The sequence below is a fragment of the Conger conger genome, chromosome 13, assembly GCF_963514075.1.
Source record: "Conger conger chromosome 13, fConCon1.1, whole genome shotgun sequence".
In the NCBI taxonomy this organism is placed as follows: Eukaryota; Metazoa; Chordata; class Actinopteri; order Anguilliformes; family Congridae; genus Conger; species Conger conger.
The window spans coordinates 2,898,434-2,922,773 of NC_083772.1; the positions used below are offsets into that span (position 1 = coordinate 2,898,434).

General features: G+C 43.2%; 1 protein-coding gene across 1 annotated transcript; it reads right to left on the reverse strand.

The window, feature by feature from the left end:
* Positions 1–8,056: 8,056 nt before the first annotated feature.
* Positions 8,057–16,291, reverse strand: gal3st2 (galactose-3-O-sulfotransferase 2). Its single transcript, XM_061217663.1, has 4 exons — positions 16,287–16,291; positions 11,517–11,627; positions 10,252–11,167; positions 8,057–8,956 (listed from the first exon to the last, which is right to left on the reverse strand). The coding sequence occupies exons 1-4, from the start codon at positions 16,289–16,291 to the stop codon at positions 8,057–8,059; spliced, it is 1,932 nt and encodes a 643-aa protein (XP_061073647.1).
* Between the last annotated feature and the right edge of the window lie 8,049 nt (positions 16,292–24,340).

Consider the following 24,340-nt stretch of genomic DNA (forward strand, 5'->3'; position numbering starts at 1 on the left):
ACTGCACCAGCACCAGACTGCAGTGTAAACGCACTGCAGCACTGCACCAGCACCAGTCGTGTCACCAGTAGCTCCTCTCTGGCGTGCCGTGACCACATTCAAAGTCTGTCAGATTTTTTCATTAATTTATTTAAGATTTTTTTCCCTTTTTGGTAGCCAATTGGACCCCGTCTGATTCAATTGGAGCTAGTATTAGATACACCGCCCACACCCCGTCCCTTGGCGGCCCAAGGAGAGCGACACGCCTTCTTCAAGCCGTCTCATCTCATGCTCGTCTTCCGTGATTCCGAGGCGCCCGAGGTGCTTTATTGTGCGGCGATCCGCTGACCCTGCCAAGTCCCTCCCTCTGGAGCAGCGAGCCAATTATGCTGCTCCACGTGAGCCGGCCAAACTTGCCTTTTTTGGCCGGACCGAGAATCGAACCCCGGTCCCCGGTGTGCAACTGCAGCGAACTGCAACCGCAAGTCCACTGCATCTTAGCCTGTTGCACTGTCAGAAATAAAGTGACATTAGACATACATTTGTGTTCTCAAAGGATCCCAATTTCCCAAATGTACCCTGTAAGTACAGGACTATTATCTTGGGGTACAAATGAGTACCTTTTTACACAGAAAAAAGGTATAAATTCATGAAATATTACTGGCTAGGGGCACAATTTTATGCACCTTAGGGTACCGCCCCAGCAACAAGCATTTGTATTTTTTAGGCGCATCTCGTACCCTGATTTCTGAGCGCGTGAGTGTGTTCAGCTCACCTGTTTTTGGGCTGACAGTCAGATAGTGTCGTGTGAATGTGTTGCATATTCCTCACATGGATCTCATGACCCGCAGCTGACTGGGATACGGCGTACGAGGAAACACTTCAACAGCAAGATATTGCCGCAGCGCTGTATGTACGAAGAATGTGTAACATTCCAAATTGCACGTACATTCGTGAACACTTGTAACTAGACTTGTAGCTATTCTCGGAATATCCTTTTTCACATGAAATGCATGTAGAAAGCTTGTTCCTCCTCCCGGTGAATCACAGATTTGACAAGTGTGGCCTGCGGGGCAGAATGTCACAGGAAGCACAAACAGTGACTCGGTGAGTGACACAGACTCAGACCTTCTTCATTCTGCTCCGCCCAGCTCTGCCCGACCTCGCGGTCTGTCGGAGAGGGAGTCAGGATGCCTTATGGGTAAAATATGACAGATCTATTATATATGAATTCTTCTTTTTATTGTCATTCGGACCAGGTTTTGCCAAAACACCTCGCGCACACCGTTAAATCATGTAATATATTGTTACAGGCAAGGAGGAAATTGACCTAAATTGAACAAAAGGAAACTAGAGTTTACACAACATTGTACAATTACACCCCATTAATTTTAAACGTTCCTTTATGCTCACACAACCAGGCTACTTTCACAGCAATTACAGTTGAATGGTGCTGAAATTCAGTGTGCATAATATTAATTGTTTCAAAATAATTTACATTTAATTGCAAAATAATTTAAGGCTACTAGGACAGTACAATTTTTAGATCACACAGACAACTGCTACATTAATTAATTAATTCATTCATTAGCCTAACCTGCTTATCCTGAACAGGGTCGCAGGGGGGCTGGAGCCTATCCCAGCATACATTGGGCGAAAGGCAGGAATACACCCTGGACAGGTCGCCAGTCTATCGCAGGGCACACACACCATTCACTCACACACTCACACCTATGGGCAATTTAGACTCTCCAATCAGCCTAACCTGCATGTCTTTGGACTGTGGGAGGAAACCGGAGTTCCCGGAGGAAACCCACGCTAACACGGGGAGAACATGCAAACTCCGCACAGAGAGGCCCCAGCCGACAGGGATTTGAACCCAGGTCCTCCTTGCTGTGAGGCGGCAGTGCTACCCACTGCACCATCCGTGCTGCCTCCAACTGCTACCTGTGGACCTGAATTCAGCTGGTTTCACGATTTAAGTCTCTTTTTTAGACTGAAATGTCTTCACCAAGAGCAGCGGTTTTCAGGGAAGGTATATGCGATACAGAACACCGGTCTCTCTGCACTGTGGTCTCGCTCTTCCTGACTCTCCCTGCGTTCAATTATTTACTGCAGAGGAAGAGGCACAGAATGAGACCTGTCTGTGTAAGATGTTGTTTGGAAGAGCAACATGTCGGCAGGTTAAAGAGGCTGAAGCAAAGGCACACAGGTTACTTCACCAGACATCATCACCCTTTTGGATGGGCTGCTTCCCCTTTTCTGGATGTGTTCGTTCTCGGTAAATTAAATGTTTAGAGGTCCAACATTGTAAAAGCACCAAATGCCAGAGAATTCCATGGCCTCTGTAGTGGTCTCATTGTGTCTTTTAGAAATGTATCCTTTTTGTGCCACGATTTCCACATAATTTCAGTATGCACAGGAACGACACTTGCCGTGAAAACAAAATGATCTGGGCGAGTTGTCTAATTTGTTCACTTGAGCAGATCGTCCACAAGGTGGCGACATTGCAGCACAGTGCTTTACAGTCCGTGCGCATCGTCACATCATCAGTGTCCTATGAGTGTAAAAGGGGAGAAACAGAAATGACTTACCTTAGTCATACGGATGAGGTAGAAAGCGGAGTGAATGGACTACAGGATAAAGAAGAATTGGAAGGAAATAAGTTGCACAGAGCAATGGGAAAAGAGCAGCCAGTACACGCAGTAATAGATAAACAGGCTGCTTTGATATAAATACCTTCTGAGTATGTCAGGTGTTGTTGCCAGGATCAGACAAGCGAAGGTGCAAGAACGCCGGTTTGATATTGCTGCCCCTCGGGTGTGATATTACCCAGAGTGCAATGCAAATGGGGAGATGACATTGACCCTGTTGCTGCGGGAGAAATGATGTTATGAGTCTAGTTAAAAGACACGCGGATCTTTGAATGATTTTTCATAAACGTGTGAGGGTCAGACAGCCGCTGTTGCTGCTGCTTCGAATTGGAATGTTCACAACGTGACCACAAGAGGGCGCACCTAAGCCCCGTTTGCCACCAGCTCTGGCACAATATGTATTGGATAAAGTTACCATAGGCAAATCCGTCCAAAACGGAAAAAAACAACTTCTAAACACAAATGAAATATTCAGTCTTGGTATTCCAGTACCAGACTGCCTTTCTGGACAGGGCTGCCTGTCTGTGGCTCGACTTGCCAGAAGATTGAGATCACGATGGGTATTCTTTAAAAACTTCTGTTACAAAACTGGTGCAAAACTGTTTCACAAAATCATTCTGAAAAGAATCACTGCAACAAAGTTTTCAAAAAACTCCTTCTTTACTTTGCCCAAACTCCAACTCCAACTTTCCAGCTATGTTAAAAATAGGTCTAGACATACTTTTTTCCACAGGAAATAGCAGCATTGTAAGGGCACTACCAGCACGCATGAATTCAAACTAAATCTACTGTAGATATTAAATTGCGTACTGAATGTACTGAAGTCGTACTTTCCATTTTGCAACTGCAAACAACATGTGAGGGACCGGTCAAGCAGAGCGAAATCAGCTGTAATATCTGGGCCTCAAACGCAAAAGAATAAAAATACTTATATGCCTCTGTATGCTTCACCAGCTTCCTTTATATGTACATGTTTAATGTCTACTTTTTAAACCTATGTGCTCACCAGGGTTTCATTGGACATAAGAGACACTGCAGGTACTGTATGTATCACTCTTAACAATGTCACACCCTTGAGAATTATACTGCCAGTATAATTACGTCTTGATGTTGAATCCAGAAACAGCAGTAAAGTGTCTTACTGCTGTTGTTTGGGCTTTTCATTGCTACTGCAATGTTCGGCGTTGCCCCCAATGCCCGTGTCTCTGCACTGGTATACCACCGTTAAATTTACATTTCTTCCCTGCGGCTGCTTCACAAGTGGCTCGCATTTCTTCCTAATTATAATTGTTCGCTGCTGGAACTTCAAATCGCGGTCAGAATTGGAGGGTGTCAGTTCAGCTCTTTATTTGTGGGTCCAGGTAATGTGTACGTTCTCCTGAGCTTCTCGACAATCTTACACAATCCTTATTGGGGGTGACACAGTTTTTATGCAGTATCTGAACTAATGGAAACCAGCTGAAAGGAAGTGCTTCATCCTCTGTGACAAAGCACTCCTTTAGATATGATAATGTCTACTCACAGGTTTCCTGGTTAGGCCAAAGACAAACGGTTGTCGGCACCTAGACCTCAAATCAAGGCATTTGAAAGGAAATTTAAATAGAGTGGGGAAAACAGGGTGACTGTGGGGACATGCATTTGAAGGTGTGGGAATACATTACATTACATTATTGGCATTTGGCAGACGCTCTTATCCAGAGCGACGTACAACAAAGTGCATACCCATAACCAGGGATAAGTTCGCTGAAAGACCCTAGAGGGAAGTACAATTTCAACTGCTACCTGTACAACAAAGATAAGGACGAGGGACATTTTTTTTGAACAAAGAAACAAACAAACAGAGCAAAAGTGACCAAAGTTCACTATCCAAACACTGCTTACCTAGCCAACTAAAAATACCGATACACAAAGCAAGTCACAGAGACAACAATTAAGGTTCACAGGGAGGTAGGGAGGGATGGGGAGAGGTGCTGCTTGAAGAATAGGAATAGGAGGAATAGGAGCAGAACTTGCGTGTGAAACATTTTAACTCAGTTATAACTTGAAAACACCAAAATCCACCAATATTCTCATGTTTGGTCTGAACAACAACTGAACCCCTTTATCGTACCTTTTAGGCATTAAGCATTGCTGCCACGTGATTGTCCGATTCAATATTGGCATTAACGAGCATTGGCATTACATGTTTTGTATGGTCACTGTGTGTAAGTTACACTTTCTACAGTAATCTATTCTTAAGATGGTAAAATAACCTCACTGGTCACTGGACACTGAAACACATAACCTCTTCTCCCCATCCATGCTGATTGCTGTGCAGCCACAGTAACAAACCTCCCAAGCCAGGAAAATCAATGACACGTTTCACAAAAATGTAAATATTCTCCTCCGTATTTAGACAGACTCAGATGACCATACCACAATACCACATTCTTTTTGTAACTTTCTTTGAGCAGTTGAAGTAATAAATCAAGAGACAATTTACAAAGTTTGCATTTTTATTTCATAACTTAAATTTCAAATTTGGCAGCACAACTAAATCCCCATTTAAATTAAATATCAAAATGTTTCATACGATAATAAATAAAGCTCATCATGTCCCTTTACATATGTAATTATGTGCACACATTCACACCTTTATTAAAAGTGAATAATCATTCCTTAATCATAACCATAACATAACCAATTTCAGTACTTCAATCAATCTGACAAAAATCAGCCTAATCTGACACCAGATGTCATAAGACTATAAACATTCTTACTTCTATTGATTCAGGTCTATATGCGTCACCACGGCAATCTCATCCAATTTAAAAGCATTGAATCCAGACACCAAGTTAGCCTGAGGTGTAATTTGTCTATCAAAGAAAAGGTAATAGTTGATAGACATCTATTGCATATTTAAAGAAGGCCCTTTGAAAAAGGCCCCTTTTAATGCCACATCTTTGTAAATAGAGATTTGATCTGAATTCCAGAGCAAGATAATGCACATATCAATTCTATGGTAGAGTAAGAGAAGACAAATGCACATAATGCATGAACTCTATGGTACAGTGATAGAAGATACATGCACATACTGTATCAACTCTATGGTAAAGTAAGAGAAGACAAATGCACGGTGTATCAACTCTATGGTACAGTGATAGAAGACAAATGCACATACTGAATCAATTCTATGGTAGAGTAAGAGAAGACAAATGCACATAATGCATCAACTCTATGGTACAGTGATAGAAGATACATGCACATACTGTATCAACTCTATGGTAAAGTAAGAGAAGACAAATGCACGGTGCATAAACTCCATGATACAGTGGTAGAAAATAAATGCACATACTGTATCAACTCTATGGTAGAATGAGAGAGGATAAATGCACATATGAACAAGAGAAGAACATCAGAAAAAAAAATTAAACCCACATAGCATCAATCAACATAGATCCCTTGCTGATAGATATGGTCAATCAAACTAAGAATTTGGACCAGAGGAGGATCAGAGGAAGCCTGTGTCAGCAGCTATGGTAAGTTATGGTAAGCCAACCTACCTAGCAGTGTTTTAGATCCGATTAATTAGGCAGATGTGACACTGAGCAGGTGAACTTCATGCGCTGTAATGAAATATATCGTAAGGAATCCAGTTATTTTACCTTATTTATCATAACCATGAATATCCAATTGAGATTTCTTTTGCAAGGGGATCTGAAAACTGATTTTTGAAACTTGCACTGTTGCTACATGTGCCCATGTTATTTTAATAATCTCTCACTGCTGCGCATGAGATCTATTAATTTATTTAATAAACTAAAAGTAAAAATTCTTCATCATTTTTCTAATTTTCTGTGATTTTCAGATTTTCTAATGAGCTGTTCCTCCTCGTAAGCCAATATTTTCTGTGAGATGCTCCCAGCCTTTTCAGTCGGCTAATCTGTAGCATTTCCCCTTTAAAATGCACCAAATATTGTTTTCTTCCTAGTCGCTGCAATGAATGTCCATAATCAACAAACAACAATGTAAGCCTCATTTTTCTCTCCCTCTCTCCAATCTCTCACTGTGGCTGCTTCACGAGTGGCTCGCAGTGGCACGTCAGTGCGACGGGATGGGCCACAATTTTCAGCACCCTCCAAAAATAGTTCCGCCATCTGACGTCTGTTGTAGCCTCTGTTCCTTCCTGAGTCCTTTCATCAGCACTGCTATTTGACCTTTCCACTTTAATATAATATTATAGTAATATAATATAATAATATAATAATCTTTATTGTCCACAATTGTGGAAATTTGCCTTCGGCTTCACAGGTTGGTTAAAACACATCACTGCCCCCAGAGAGGGCAATTTCCACCTATTTTGTACTAGTCCTATAAAAGTGTGTCAAAAACTATTTTCTGCAGACTTGATTAAAGAAGAAACTTGTAACATTCACAAATTTGATTTATGTCAGAGTATGTACATACACTGTACGCAAAAGATAGTCAAGGACTATCTTTATATTTGTGCACAACTTGTGTACAAAAGTTGTCCAGACACATGAAAAAAAATAATAATTCTATTAAACGGATTTTTTTGATACAAAATATAAAGTGTATGTACCTTCACGTGTGTTTTATTGACAATAAATGTTTTTATAAAGCATGCCCAAAGTGTCCAAAAAGCTCTCCAAAAAGGATTACTCACCCTAATGCTTTCTAACCAACCTGCATCACATTTAAAATGGAACTTAGATTAGGTTAACCAGAGCCCTGTAACACTCCGTTAGCCAGTGCCGTTACAGGTTTATCTATAGCCAGTCTAAACCCTGTAATTGTCTGTTACCACCTCATATGACATGGACGTGGGGTTGGATTTAGGAGGCAAATGAACATGAAACTAATTACAAAAGTAAAATATCGGAATATACACAGACCAAAGTTTGCTGTACCACCAAACTTCAACCCACGCACACGCTAAAATAAACTTGTCTTCTGATACTGATGCATCCTACAGTAATGTTTGCATAACAGCCGGATAAGTATCCCCAGGATAAGCTGAACACATTTTTAGTTTTATGGCAGTACAGCCCATCCCTGTGGTGAAAGCTTAGTGTATTCTGCACAGATTTATGGTTGCAAAGATTTGCCTGAAATGCAAATGCTCATAGGATGGTTACGCACGTCTGTATATTCATTCTGCTGTGCGAAATCAGCAATATTCCTCAACTGTCCGTCACCTGAATATCACACATTATACCTTGTCAGAAAGGGTAGGAAAGGCCATACAAGTAACTGAGCATACCAAGTTTTACTTTGGCGAGGTATGGAAATCACCTAGCAATGCATTTAAGCCACAATAAGAAGCAGTTCAAGACAACATTCGCTTAGGTGTAGTCCCCGGCAAATATATCGTTTTCTCAAAAATGCCTGAACGGATTACGAGATAAACTTTCGACATCACGTCAGAATATAGTCCTAGATTCATAGCCGGGTGGGATATTCATGCGTCTCCTGGCCTCCCGAGTCCTCCCTTTGAATGGAGAGGCCTCCTTCTCGGTGGAGGCCAGTCTCGCCGACAGCTTGGGGAACTGCTTATCGTAGAGCGCAGTGGTGTACTGCAGCTCAGGGGTGATGAGGTCCTGGCACCGCTTTCTGGTGGCCCTGTCCAGGCCGGGGTTGAGGTTGTAGCCCTCGATGACAGCGGCCCCGTACTGGAGGGGCTTGAGGGCAGAGTCCTTCACCTGGGAGGGGTCCACGGCCCTGCCCCCCTTCAGACAGGTCTTCATCAGCTGCCTCCTCCTCTCCTGCAGACGCGCCACCTCCTGCCTCATGCGGTCCAGGCCCACCGTCTGCTCCACCTTCCGCCAGAAGGTGGCGTTGAAGTGCTGGTAGATCTTCCAATCCAGCGAGTTCCACGCTTTGATCTTCTCCATGGTGAACGGGGACAGCTCTTGGCGGGTCCTATTGCTCCTGCTGTTGAGTTTGAACGAGACCACGTCGTCCAGCGACCAGCAGAGTGCGTTCTTTAGCATGATCATAGACTCGTCGAAGTACTCCGAGATGAGGATGAGGTGGAAGTTCTGCTCGATCGCGGAGATGGATAGGTTAGCCTGCCTCTGAATATCAACAATGTTATTGTTGTTGTCGAAGCCAAAGTCGAACGCCAGGAGGTTCTTGGCGTAGTGGTTGTTGCTCAGCGAGGCGTTGTAGCTGTGCGAGGCGTTGTTGAGGAAGTCGTCTAAGTTCCGGGCCTTGCGGAAGGCAGGAATGGCTTTGTAATAAATGAATATCGACTCCATCATGGATACTGGATTCCGCAGGATGGAGAAATAGAAAGCATCCTCTGGCATTACTCTTTTGATCTAGAGATGGAAAACAACCAAAATGTGAAATTAGTACAGGCAGTAGGGGCATAAGCAAGCCTGATGGAGTACTGAAGTACTGAAATGATAAGATAAATTAGCAATTTCTTGATAAATACAAAGCAAATGAAGAATTATGGAGATTTTTATGTACACGTCATGGCAATACAGCCTAGCATTGTGAAAATAATTGATGGAAATACCTGGATTTTAAAAAGACAAAATTGTTTAGACTATACCTAAATATAGGCACAATGTGTTATTTCATTAACAGGTATTGACAGATTTCTATTGCCACTAGCAAAGGTATACTGAGGTACTTGCCACATGCTTTTTCCTTGGCTCTTTTTCCCTGGATCAGTTTCACATTAATTTAATAAAACGGTTGTGCCAATTTCTGAGAAGAAATACAAATCTAGGGGGTATGAATATAGCAAGGTGTACTCACAGTCCCCTGCAAAAGTATTGTAACAGCAAGGCCAATTCCTTTGTTATTGAAATACACTGAATACATTTGTGGTTGAGATAAAGAAAATGAACACGAGAAGAAGAATTTCAGCTTTTTTTTCCTGGTATTTACACCTAGATGTGTTACACTACTTAGAACATAGCACATTTGGTATCAGACAAAGGAATTGACCTTGCCGTTCCAATACAATTTGAGCGGACAGTATATATACACTCACTGAGCACTTTATTAGGAACACTTATTCATGTGATTATCTAATCAGCAATCGTGTAGCAGCAGTGCAATGCATAAAATCATGCATGTATGGGTCAGGAGCTTCAGTTAATGTTCACATCATCCATCAGTATTGGGAAGAAATGTGATCTAAGTGACTTTGACCATGGAATTATGGTTGGTGCCAGACAGAGTGGTGTGAGTATCTCAGAAACTGCTGATCTTCTGGGATTTTCACACACAACAGTCTCTAGAGTTTGCAAGGAATGGTATGAAAAAGAAAGAAAAAAACATCCAGTGAGCAGCAGTTGTTAATGAGAGAGGTCAGAGGAGAAGGGTCAGACTGGTCAAAGCTGACAGGAAGGTGATAGCACTGCAAATAACCACACATTACAACAGTGGTATGCAGAAGAGCATCTCTGAACACACAACGCATCAAGCCCCTAAGTGGATAGGCTACAGCAGCAGAAGACCTAATAAGTAAAAAAAAAAATAGGTCTCATAAATATCTAATAAAGTGCTCACAGAGTGTGTATACTGGTTAAGTTCATGCACACATGCATGAAATGAGCACAGTAATCTGCTTGTCCCACGCAGCTCGACGGATCCTCACCTCTGCCGGCATGAATCTCATGTGGTTGCACATGATGTCGTACTCCTTCACCGCCTTCAGCCTGAAGCCCTCCACGAAATGAGCCGCGAAGTAAAAGGGGTAGAAGAGCTGGTAGTGTTTGTTCAGGGGCAGGGCGAACGTCAGGCCCCTGCTGTCCCCGTAGCGGTACAGGATGTTCAGGATGGTGCTGCTGGCCGTTTTGTGAGTCTTCAGGAAGACGATGTGGCCCCGCGGCAGGCAGGCGGGGGCCCCTCGGCCGGGTTCAGCCGCGGCGACGCTGGCTGGCGCGGCGGAGGGGAGACGCGGCGCTGACCGGGCCGGGGGCGCGGGCCTCCTCCTCAGCAGCTCTCTGCCGGGGTCCGAGGTCTGCACAGCGGCCCGCGCGGGGGCGGAGCGCTGAGGCTTCGCTCCGGTCAGTCGAGGACTGCTGGCACTGCGTCTGCTGGTCAACCGCTTCCTGTGAGGGCGGGGATCCTCCGTCAGCACGGAGGGCGCAAGCCGCACGGACCGGAAGTCATCCGCGGCTGTGAGGGGGAGAGCTTTTTTCGTTTTGAGTTTAGAGGCAGCTGACACCAGTCGACCTCCTTTTCCTCTCCGTGTTTGTGTGATTTCGGTGAACTTGTTGACGTGACCTCTGGGTGAAGTAAACAGGGGGCTTTTCTCTGACAGTGCCTTCCCCCCGAGACGCTGGCCTGTAATGGGGACCTTTTCCGTTTTCTCAGCTTCCCGCCGACGCGTTCCGCTTCTCGCAGACGCTCCCGGGCTTATCTGCCGAATATATTCGGTTTCAGGCCCGAGGTCGGACTGGAGTTGTTGCCACGGCAGCGGCGTTGTCGCTAATGCTTTCTGGAACTCGATTGTGAACCGCATGCTGAAGAGCTTCTCATCGGTGAACTGTTTCATAACTTTGACATTTCTAAAAAAAAAAGAGATAAAATCAATGCAGACGGTAAGTTCCAGAAACAGGTGCCAATGCAGCAGTATTGATCGATTGGTTGTTTTTCCCACTGATCACAAAGTGGTTCAGTTCCTCTATTCCAATTTTCTAGTTCATATATTTTTTTTTTACCAGCAAGAAAATCCAGGCAAAAGTACTCGCATATACACTGTATATTTCCACAATTGAATTTTGGCTAAGTGGAAGCAGGTCTGTATGGTCAGCACACACACACATATACTCACACAATCACATGCGGCTGTGTTAAAAACGGATTTCTGGCACGTGTCACGCACATAACCTTAAAGCACCGCGTAGACAGACCCACCTGGACTGCTGCACCACACCCAGAATCTGCACGGCGACGATGAGGACCGTCAGAGCCGTGAGAACCATCCACATGAGGCGCAGGTGACTGCAGAGCACGCGTTTCAGCTTCCTACACAGGGCACAGGAGAGAGAGGACATCAACATTTTCAGCACAGGAGAGACCAGACATCAGCTCCACACACGCAACAACATTCAGCACAGGAGAGACCAGACATGAGCCGCACACACACAACAACATTCAGCACGGGAGAGACCAGACATCAGCCCCACACAACATTCAACACGGGAGAGACCAGACATGAGCCCCACACACACAACAACATTCAACACGGGAGAGAGAGGACATCAGCCCCACACACGCAACAACATTCAACACGGGAGAGAGAGGACATCAGCCGCACACACGCAACAACATTCAACACGGGAGAGAGAGGACATCAGCCCCACACACGCAACAACATTCAACACGGGAGAGAGAGGACATCAGCCCCACACACGCAACAACATTCAACACGGGAGAGAGAGGACATGAGCCCCACACAACATTCAACACAGGAGAGAGAGGACATCAGCCCCACACACGCAACAACATTCAACACAGGAGAGACCAGACATGAGCCCCACACATGCAAAAACAGTCAACACAGGAGAGACCAGACATGAGCCCCACACAACATTCAACACAGGAGAGACCAGACATGAGCACAAGTAACAACATTCAACACACAATCACTCACTTTTCAGTAGGTTACTCACGATCACGCTTATTTTAATAGGCATTTACAGAAATAAATGACAGTCTTTAAAGAACATCAAAAATGTGTTAATGTCTGAATTTTGAATGCCTGATGGGGAGGATTCATTACATTTTGTGTTCTTTTTTTCTGTTGTTTTTTCCGTGTCTTTTTTGTCTGCAGTTTTTTACAGTGTCGTTTTCATCCCGAGATGATTAAATTAACCCTCCTGCCTGCCATCTGGCACGCAGCACAGGGCAGAAAGCACTGCTCGACTGTGGCTGTGGAGTCCATGATTTCACTCACACTCTACCTCTCAAAGCCACATCACACCCCTCTGGTGCCAGACAAATGTACTTTTCCACATTATTGGATCAAGAGGACTGTGTCCAATCTTCCTGTACACCTGAGGCTAGAAGGTTTGTGTAAAAACAAAATTCAGAACACATTTTGCAAATTATTGCGTCATGAACATTCTCTGGCCAGGAGCACAGCAAATCTACTCAGGTAGTTAAGTAACGTGTGTATGCGCAAACACCATGCAATTTCACACGACTAGAATGGAATGCTACTTGAACTTACACTTAACAGATGGAGTTGGAAGAAACTGATGGAATATGAACTTATTAAGAACGAACCATCAAAAACTGAATAAATATATTACAATACCATTTCCTATTTATTGCTCCAGTTTGAGCCAGGCTATAATTTCACGTTCGTTCACCTTACGGCCACCAGATGGTGATGGAGTCGATGAAATGAAAAATGAGGCTCTGAGATCTGAAAAATGAGGATGTAACTTGTAATTTGCTATTGAGAGCAAGATAAACATTATGAGAAACAATTAAACATCTTATTTGTGCACACAGGGCTTGCTGTGGTGTGTGTGTGTGTTTGCGTTGTACACATGTGTTGGTATGTATGTGTAATGTGCTGAATGCACAGTGGTCTGTAAATATTTGGACCGTGATAGAATTTTTTAGTTGTTTTTGCTCTTTAATCAGCACACTGGATTTTAAATGAAACAATGAGTATGAGGTTGAGGTGCAGACCTGCAGTCACCGACAATTTCTACATATTTACATCCACATCAGGTAAACTATATTTGTGTGTTTCTGTGTGTCTGTGTGTTTGTGCCTAAAATTACACTTGGAGTGCCAGGAGCTGTTTTCTGTAGAGAATGCTTGACCTTTGCAATCTGTTTCTGAGCTTCCCCTTTTAATTAAGTACTTAATCGCCCTGCTCCACTGGACACTATTCTGGTAAATGTAAACTACAACAGTGCTCCAAGACCGACAATAAATATGTCCTTTCCCAGACTTGTGTGCGTGTTTTTTTTTATCAATAAATATTACAAACCCAAAGTTGAGTTGAAGAAGTAGGAAGAGCATTGGAGAATGTTTTTGTTTTCACAGATATATTTTAATCTGTGACATATAAATGACCCAGACCTGGACACCAGAGAATGGAACATAGCCCTCAGCTGTTTTTGTTTGGCCTGTAGGAGTCTACACCCCTCCCTCCTGAACCACAGCAAAGAGGGGATACAGGAAATGGAGACGTCTCTCTATTGATGATGTATAATGACCACACAATTCAACACTTTCTTTTACCAAGGCCTTGAAGAGAAGCTACTAAACATGTGTATGTGCCTGTATACATGTCTGTGTGCACACACAAGCATGTATGCATACATAGAGGTGAGAATGTGTGTACATATGTATATACCAGTGGGTATGTGTTTCTGCGTGTCTGTGTTACACGTGCTGATTTGCTTAGTCAGTGCACTGTCCTTTTGCTGTGAGATGTGTCAGTATAGCCAATCAGATTCACTCCCTGAGTGAATGAGAGACTGTACATGGTCCTTCTGGGAAGTATAGAGTCAAGACTGAGCCCATGGCCTTGGCAAGGAGTTCAAGGGGGAACTTCAAAGTGACACACCAAAGTGACTCTCGGACTAAAGTCAACGTGTGCTGTCGTGATAAGAGCGAATGCAAATAAATGTACAAAATGTAATAATAATATGTGATGAAGTTTTTTTTAAATTAAATTCTGTATTTCAGCACAGAATTGAATGTTGGATTAAGCTAATAATCAAGTCAAATGGTAAAATAAAAGAAATACTCAGACTGACCTCTAGTTTGAACATTGAATAAACAACGCGCGAAACATCGTTAGCCCATCCGGGGAGAGGCGATACACCGTACGCAGCGCTGACAATGCGCAGGCCGTCTCTGGTCAAAAACAGAGCGGCAGACAAGACCTGCAAAAAGGTTTAATTTTGGAACGTGTAAATGCGTTCTGTGACTTGGTGTTGAGCGGTATGATGAAAGGACAGAGAGTGTGGGACTGGAGGAGTGTGATTCATTCCGGGGCGAAGGAGAAGGAAAGGAGAGGTGGCAGGGAGGATGCTGGTCTCTCATTACGTTACACATTACAGCCCACTGTCTACAGAACCAATGCGTCAACCACCGTCCTCCATATGTACCAGTTATCAGCTGCACAAATGCACATCATTTTCAATATACACTCAGCGAGCACTTAGGTATTTATTAGACCTATTTGTTTTACTTATTAAGTCTTCTGCTGCGGTAGACTATCCACCTGTTCAACCACTGTTGTAATGCCTGGTTATTTGCGTTACTGTCACCTTCGACAACTCTGGCCATTCTCCTCTGACCTCTCTCATCAATAGTGTTTTTGCCTGCAGAACTGCTACAGACTGGATTTTTTGGGGGGGTTTTTTTGCACTATTCTCTGCATACTCTAGAGATTGTTGGGCATGAAAATCAAAGGAGATCAGCAGTTTCTGAGATACTCAAACCACCCTGTCTGACACCAACAATATTTCCACAGTCAAAGACACTTAGATCACATTTCTCCCTCTTTCTAACATTTTGAACAGCTGAGCCTCTTGACCACGTCAGCATGCTTTTATGTGTCTGGTTGCAGCCACATAATTGGCAGATTAATTATTTGCATTACAGGTCTATCTAATAAATTGCTCACTGATAAATTGCTCATTCTATGGTTTTCCTGTTTTCATTAAAACTGTAATGTGCTTGGTTACTGTAGGTATGAGCATTGACACCATTATCTGCAATGAAAGGTTTAGCCTATCACTCGTCTACAAGATTTTCCCAAGGAGTGGGCCAGGGTGATGGTGAACATGAGAGAGATATAGTTAGATGGTTTTAACCCAGACTGTTGGGTTGATCATGTGACCCATACATTGAGTGAAAATAACTACATTGCTGGGTTAAATCTTGCCAAAACATTGGGTTATTCAACGTCTCATTGCAATCACTACTTTTATGAAAATGAATTATTATTACTATTATTATCCATCCATTATCTTAACCCGCTTATCCTGAACAGGGTCCTTGGAGCCTATCCCAGCATACACTGGGCGAAAGGCAGGAATACACCCTGGACAGGTCGCCAGTCCATCGCAGGGCACACAAACCATTCACTCACACACTCATACCTACGGGCAATTTAGACTCTCCAATCAGCCTAACCTGCATGTCTTTGGACTGTGGGAGGGAACCGGAGTACCCGGAGGAAACCCACGCAGACACGGGGAGAACATGCAAACTCCATACAGAGAGGCCCCGGCCGACGGGGATTCGAACCAAGGACCTCCTTGCTGCGAGGCGGCAGTGCTACCCACTGCACCATCCGTGCTGCCTACTATTATTATTAATAAAATTATTATTATTATTATGTGAAATACATACACACAAACACGCAATACAAAAGGACCTCACAAGAAACATTGCTTGTAAGAGCAGTTTAATGAAACTGTGGCAGTAAAATAAGAACTAAAAAATGCTTGACGAGCCTGACTGGCTATCTTTAAGGACTTGAGTAGTTAAAATATAGTATATCAGTAGTTCTGATTACAGTTTTACATTAGCTAACATTAGTACACGATGATCGTTTTTCATTCAAGTTTAGCTATGAAACGGCAACATCACCTCCCCACATCTGACAGCACTGTTGACTGTTGCTGCTCTGATACTGACTCTTACCTCATGTAGCACTTAAAACACCGTAGGAGCTAGGCTGAACTTAACAAACATTTCTTAACTGTCTGTACAGTTACTAGACTTAGTTACTTATTCTTATTTTCCTCTGTTCAAGCAACGCTGTAAGAAAAAGTAACTTATTGCTGCTGCAGAAAAATGCATTTTTGTTTTTGGGAAATAAAAGCTAGGCCAACTCTAGCTCTAGCTTCTAAAATGTGTCTACAATACAATTAAAATTAATCAATAAGTAGAATCAATAATGGCATTGAATGAATCAAATCTTAATTACCTCCATCCCTACACGTCAGCGGTGACTCAGAGTTTACATAGGTCGCAATTATTGTATAGGAATATAATTAAAATAAAATGTGAATTGATGCCATTAGAAGATTCTGTCAGGTTCTGTGTTTTTCTGTTATCTGTCTTATGTCTAAGTCCCCAACGTATTCGCCTTTTGTTCACCTCTGTGCTTCCTTTAGTCAGTCTCTCCATTCATTCCCTGTCATTCGTTTCACCTGTGTTGGTTCCACTTCCTGATTGTTACCCCGGCTGATTCTCGTTGCCTCTCGTTATCACGCTATATATACCTGTCTGTTTTGTTTGTTCAGGGCTAGTTTGTCTTTCTGTTCCCTACCCCGGTTCTGGCTTCCTCTTCCCCGTGCCCGTGCCCGTGTTTCCTGTGTGCTTGTGCCTGTGTGCCCGTGCCCGTGTGCTCTGCACCCTGTTATTCTGTCTGGTTCTGCTCTGCTCGGGGTTTGGACTCTGTTTTGGATTTAGTTTTTGTACCTTTGCTCGTCTTTCTTCTTGGTTTTTGAACGCTGCCCGTTTTCCCGATTACGTCTTGTTCATTAAAGCCTTTTCTTCACCTTATCCCTGATTCTGCGTTTGGTTCCCACCACCCTCAGTCCTGACAGGATTCAGATCAAATTCTGTCAATATTGTTTCCAACATCCTATCTGTAGAAAATTCTAAGGTCATCCTTCTTGCTGGGTAACGCGGATGCATAAATTCCGACCTCAATATCCGTGTGTTCTTCATCTATTGCATTAGCCAGTAAAATCCAGAAATAAAAACATCATAACAGCCTCTGTACCACTAAAGCACCAATACCTTAACTAAGGATAAGGATATGAGATATATGGTGTCGTCTTGTTACAAATGGTATGAAGTCCATCTCAACCACGTTCTCTCAAGTGGAGCGCAGTCAATCAGAAGTACACTTGGAACTAACAATGCCACAGTTATGTGCAATATGTGCCCCCTCCATTCTGTTAGTCTTTTACAATATAACACCTGATTACAATGTTATATTATTTTGTTTATCTATTGAATATGCATAGGTGATGGGCAGTGACATAATATGACTGTTAAATGTGTTGATCGTTTACGAGAAGGCGGCCTGTAGCGTAGCGGTTAAGGTACATGACTGGGACCCGCAAAGATCGGTGGTTTGGCCAGCAGCCACCGCTGGAACCAACAACGTCTATTCATGTTTATTGAGGGTAATCATTACCTCCGATGTACCGCGGTGTTATTGGACTTGCCTGCCGCAATATCATGTGCGATAGATACAGATTAATGTATATTCTGGAGCCTATATCCAAGGCTTCATCGCTGATAGCCGACATCAAACTGTGAATCATCACACAGCTCGGGAGCATGGGCTGTGTCAAAAAGCCTATGATGTTTGTTTGTTCCTCCTCTTTGTCGGTTGTCAATGGTGGCAATAAACCAATCTGTTGCAGATGGTGGAAAGCGTGTGGGACTGTAGAATGCCCCCGCACCAAGCCTCTTGACACTGCTATTATAACGCGCTCAGGTGCGCTGTTTAAAGGTGCAGTAATTGTGGAGTGCGGCAGAAACCTTGTGATCTGTGAAAATGACTTCACCTCCTGTCCTCAGGAGAGACAGGGTGAGCGTATCACGCTGACCCATAGAACTTTATTTGTAACGGCTCTATTTTTGAAGACTGAATTCATGACTCATGCATCTCTCTCCATCACAGAGAGCCTCTTCAGTAGACCCGCTACTTCTGGGTCTGCCCTCTGTGTGTTGACAAGGGTGCCAATCACAGGTTCATGTTGCCAGTGTTCCTTAAACAAAAAGAAAATTGTTCTCTTTTCTTCCCTTCTGTCCTATTTACACACAGGTTTGGGTGACTTCGCAGTCTAAATGCTGCTAAATGTGGTCATATTGATTCCTTGACACTGACACCATAGTGTCCTTGTCTGCCAAATGCTGGCTAAGAACAGCTGTTGTAGCCAATGCCACAAACTCCTGGATCTCCCTCAATATAATTACAGTCTGAGCTGGAGACAGAATAGAAAGGAAGACAAGGCACTGAAACATAATATTATTTTGCTTTCTGCTGATCATTGTGAAAGGAAAATAGCTGTGGGTTTTTTTTCCTTTTCTTTTTTTTTGCAAATGCATTGCTTTTCTTTTCACATCCTTTTATCTGCTGCTATTTATCATATCTGTTCTTGCACATCAAATTGTTTTTCTTTACAATTTGTCCTCCAGCTGTTTGTTGGTGACTTACACTTTTCACAAATCCTGTTTAGCATGTCTGTCTGCAGCGCGCCTCTCCCTGTCTATGCTAAGATTACATTAGTGCACTAGCGTAGGGAGGACCACCTGTGGGAGCTTAGAGAGCCCTTCAAAGGGAATTTTGCTCTCCAATGAAGCACTGTTACAGCAGCAGGGGGCTGAAGTACGGTGAGAACGGTTCCCACACAAAAATCACTTTTTCCAGTTGGGGCTGCATGGCAAATGCGATCTGTAAAAGCTGTAGATGAATGGAATATCTGTGCGGTGAAAATAATCTGTCCAGTTAGCTCAACCTAGTGATCCAGAGTTCACCCTTCCTGGCTACACTACGGCAGACCCAAGCATCCATCCATCCATCCATCCATTACCTTAACCCGCTTATCCTGAACAGGGTCGCAGGGGGGCTGGAGCCTATCCCAGCATACATTGGGCGAAAGGCAGGAATACACCCTGGACAGGTCGCCAGTCCATCGCAGGGCACACACACCATTCACTCACTTACTCATACCTTTGGGCAATTTAGACTCTCCAATCAGCCTAACCTGCATGTCTTTGGACTGTGGGAGGAAACCGGAGTACCCGGAGGAAACCCATGCAGACACGGGGAGAACATGCAAACTCCACACAGAGAGGCCCCGGCCGACCGGGATTCAAACCCAGGACCTACCCACAGCACCATCCGTGCCACCCAGAACCAAGCAGTCCAGTCATAATATTTTTACAGAGTATTGTTTCCAGTGATCTGATTACATTTCCATTGTGATAAGTAGGCCACACTTGTGTTTATCTTTCTCTATCTCTGTCTCTCTCTCTGTCTCCCTCTCTTTCTCTCTCTACTGAAATTCACAGCAATACCATAAAGCATTACAATTTGTTGCAGATTCATAAAACTGAGAGCTGAGAAAATTAACAATTAAGCACTATGACAATAATGGCAAATTAGTTCCAGTGGATTTCTCATGTTAACTCATGCCAATAAATTGACCTTCATTTACCCTGAGAAAAAGCTATAAAGTGGCTCTATTAAACTCAGATATTCAGTTCCAGCCAAGCATAACATTAAACAATCTCAAAACCCACTCCCTGCGATCATGCCAGTAAAATGTATGCAGTTTTCACTGTCAGTACAAAGGCTGTACACTTCTTACAACTTAACAAATGTAGACAGCCACTAACTTTTGCCCACTTAAGGCCTCTTGGTAGCTACCTAGAATGTGCCCTTCAAACAGCCTGATTAGCTATTAATCCAGTTCGTTAGTTGTGGGTGGCATCGACCTACAGTAATTGATCATTGTGGAAAAATGTGAAAACAGAGAGCAGTGGGTACAGAAGAACCTTGGGCATTTTGCTGTGATTTGCTCCAACTCTGCAGTTAGATGGAGAGTGTCCATGTTCAGGTCATACCACAGATTTTCAGTGAGATTTAATTCTGGGCTTTAGCTGTGCCATTCCAGAATACTGACCGTGTTTTATGCCAATCCTTATGGCATTATGGCATTACGCCATATCTTTTGAATCATTATCCTATTGTAACGTTGTCCCATCGGAACATCTCTTGCTGACTGAAACAGGTTCTCCTGGAAAATTCATCTCATTACATTACATTACATTACATTATTGGCATTTGGCAGATGCTCTTATCCAGTTGATTAGACTAAGCAGGAGACAATCCTCTCCTGGAGCAATGCAGGGTTAAGGGCCTTGCTCAAGGGCCCAACGGCTGTGCGGATCTTATTGTGGCTACACCGGGATTAGAACCACCGACCTTGCGTGTCCCAGTCCTGTACCTTAACCACTACACTACAGGCCACCCTTGATGACAACAATCTGCCCAGTTCCTCTGGTGGAAATGCTACTGCCACTTCCGTGCTGGATGGTAGGGATGGTGTTACCTCGGCAATGGTCTGCTCTGAACATAGCGCTGCGCCCTCAGGCTAAACAGCTCACCTTTATAATGTCTGCAGACCTCAAAAACCTTTTCCAGTGGGTCTCAGTCTCTCACAGGGCTTCAGGTAAAACTAATCTAATTAACTAGCTAACTAATTCACTAATCCATGTCCAATTTAATGTTGCCATTTCTCAGAAGTAGCAACTCTGCCAAGCCTTTCAACAGTCTCTCACATACATTTTTTTTTGTATCTTGGTGACTTTTAATAGCCAAAAGTAAAAAAGGAAAACGCTAACGTCTATAAAAAATCTCTCAACGATTAAAAACGTGTTTTTAGCACCAATGTTATAAAATCATTTATAAAATTTCCTTTTACAATGTCCTGTCCTCCCTGTGATTGTGGTAGGCTCACGTTTAAAACTAAAATGCTCATCTGGTGTCGGTTTTGACAATACGATGTGATACGGACATGGGAAAATTGTTCCTTCATCACCTCTCAATTGATTACGTAGGCTTCAGCTCACGAGCTTGGCGAAAATCAAACTGACATTCCTTGAAATGCTTCACAAAGAGAAGAGGTGGAAAAATGGCCATTCTGTCTCATTTTGAGTCTAAATCTAAACCACACTGCCATGCCCTGAATAAGATATTTTCCGATCATTTTCTGCTTGGAGAAACCAGGGCTTGTATGTGGCCAAATGAGTCTGTCTGGAGAACACAATATCCTGGAATATATTTTTATTTTGCTCCAGTGATGTTTTATGTTTCCGGCTGACTGCACCATGCTAGCCATTCGTACTTTTGTTCAGACCTTTGTGGAAAAACGTCCAACAATCTGTCTTAATCCAAATGTCTGGAATGTAACACAAAATCCATAGTAGAAGCTGCAGGAGGAATACGACCGGAGCTTCTTCTATGGAAGAGATATTTTACTTCCCAATAATAAAGTGGATCAGTTATCTGACTTACCTTAAGATGAATACTTGATCCCTTTCTCTGTGCAAGAAACTATAGAGCACCAACACCTACAGTTTGCATCGCCCCCCCTGATAATCTATCTTGGAATATCTGCACAGGCACTTATCATCTTAAGAGGAAAATGCTGCACTGTGTGCAAGGGACTGGTTAGCACCCCCGAATACGTCTGCAAACAGAACCTGAAAAGCCTCATGCTAAGGGCAAGGCAGTGTACCAGATAAGCACAGGCTTGCTGACATGCAGTATCAATAATACAATCGGGTCTTCACGTAAGCCTCAGGTTTCCTTGTGGCCATTTCATCTTCATGGCCTGTGTCACTATCCACTCGTATTCTGAACCATATACAGGCTACACTGGAGTCTGACGGCTGCTACACACACACATTACTGTATTTAATTACACATACATTTCTGCACATTTTATTTAGATCGCTTTTTATTATTTGCTGTTTATAAATGATTTTTTTCTTTAAAGGAAAAGGGGCCATGTGCAAAAGTTTGGGAAGAGTTTTGGATTATTCTTTGTTAATTTTTTAAAACATGATTACTAAGCCCCAGACCCAGGTGATTTACTCGTTAGGGCTTCAATGAGTCAGGTGAGGATAATTCCAGGGCTTTTTATTCTGAAGTATCCTTCTAAAGTATCCAACTGCAGTGGCTGTTCTGTCTGCGGTTCATTTCAATCAAGAAGGAGAAGGCTACAAAACCCAACATACAGATTTCGACTGTCAGAAACGTCATTAGAAAATGGACGATAAATGGAACAGTTCAAGTTAAGGCAACGTCTGGAAGACCAAGAAATATTTCTTTGACTTATGCTTTGACTCATGGTAGAACCTATGCACTTGTAAAATCGCTTTGGATTAAAAGCGTCTGCCAAATGACTAAAATGTAAATGTAAATTTCAGATAGAAGGGCGCGAGACCTGGTGAGAAATGCTGAGAAGAACCCACTCATCACTGCAGATGAGCTGCAAACAGCTGTTCACGGGACAACAAGAGACAACAAAGACCTCCGCGGTCGAGAACGACCTCAGCACAAAATGAAAGTGTCTGAAGTATGCAAACGAAAGCACTGAGAAGCTTGAGGTCTTTTTGAGAGAAAAAAGGGTGAGGCCTTTGTAGAGAAGAACACCTTCCATTATGGGTGGATCCATTACGCTTTGGGGTTGTGTGGCAGCTGGGCGAACAGCAGGCCGCTGGCAGAAGGCACGGGACTGGTGGGCACTGATGAGGTGCATTTTATCGTGTAAAATATATAATATAATTATAATGAGTATTTGTCCTTTCACAGTTTGCAGTGGTAACCGTCTCCTCATGGTTTTGCGGTGAGTGTGGCAACTTGTGGTGGTTTTTTTGGCACTTACTACCATTTCTCCTTCTCACCACTCTTGTGTCCTGAACCCAGCAGCCAGCTTTGGTTCCGTCCCGTGTCTTTCTTTCCCTATATGCCCAGAGAACCTTTCAGGTTCGATTTTACTACTATATTACTAAAACACGTCTAACAGCACTCACCCTGCATCACTGTGTATGCCTGATTACTTATATGAGATTGAGTGTACTGGATCAGTGAGGTCCTTTACCTCAGTAACATAATGATCTATTACTCCGGTATGGGAGGCGCTACAATAGTATTAAAAAGTTATTTTTTATGTAGCCTAACTACTCACAGGGTGGTTGTAACTTACGTGAATCGCCACTGCTTGTCATAATAATAAATTGTCATAATAAAATAATTATACCTGTAGCATATACAACTTCGCTTTTATGACAAGTTCAGCAATTCAATTCAAAGTTCAACTTTCATCAATACTCGGCTACATGTCTAACTTGACATTTGTTGTGTTATTCTATCTTGACAATGTTGACGTCGGAACAGCCCACACAAATTCGTATGTTTTAATGGTCGCAAATGCTACCAATGCATTGAGATGACACTTCTGTCTGACGCACATTTATATCGCTTAAACTGTTTGAAATACATAGAATAGTTGATTTATCGACACGCAGCTATTGGATACCCATCTTAGAAAATATGTCATTAAACCATCTTAAATTAAATGTTTCATTTAAAAACATCAAAGCTTCCATCCATAATATAGTTAGGCTACACCATTACGCACAACGACCCTGTTGGTTACTGGCAGATACAGATGTTGACTCTCGCTCGACAAATTCATGAAGAAGGCTGGAGATGCAGGATTGTCAGTTTATTATTGTTTTCCACCGCAACACGTACACCCCGAGTCCAAATGCACCGGAGACGCCGTAAATAGCGAAATGATACAAAACCAAGAACGCGTGGTCTATGGAAACATAACACAGAAAACACTTACGTGGACCATGGTAGAGTTGACTTCCAGAAATATAGCGCTCGCTCCCTAATTGCTTTCCTTTGTAGCGGGGGCATCGCGTATTCTGGGTAGTGGCACAGCCAAAGAATGTTGCTGACCTCTCAAGTCGCTATAGAACTCAGCGCCAAGTGACTTCTCCAGCCATTCCACCCTTCAGCCAGTCTCCGATGTGGACTGGACTCGCAGCATCAGCTTTCCCCCGTTGGAACTCCCCCTGCTGTCGACTGATTGGTCCGATGCGAGGACAAGTAATGTATTTTCAGGAAAGGAGTGAGCTTGCAGGGGGAT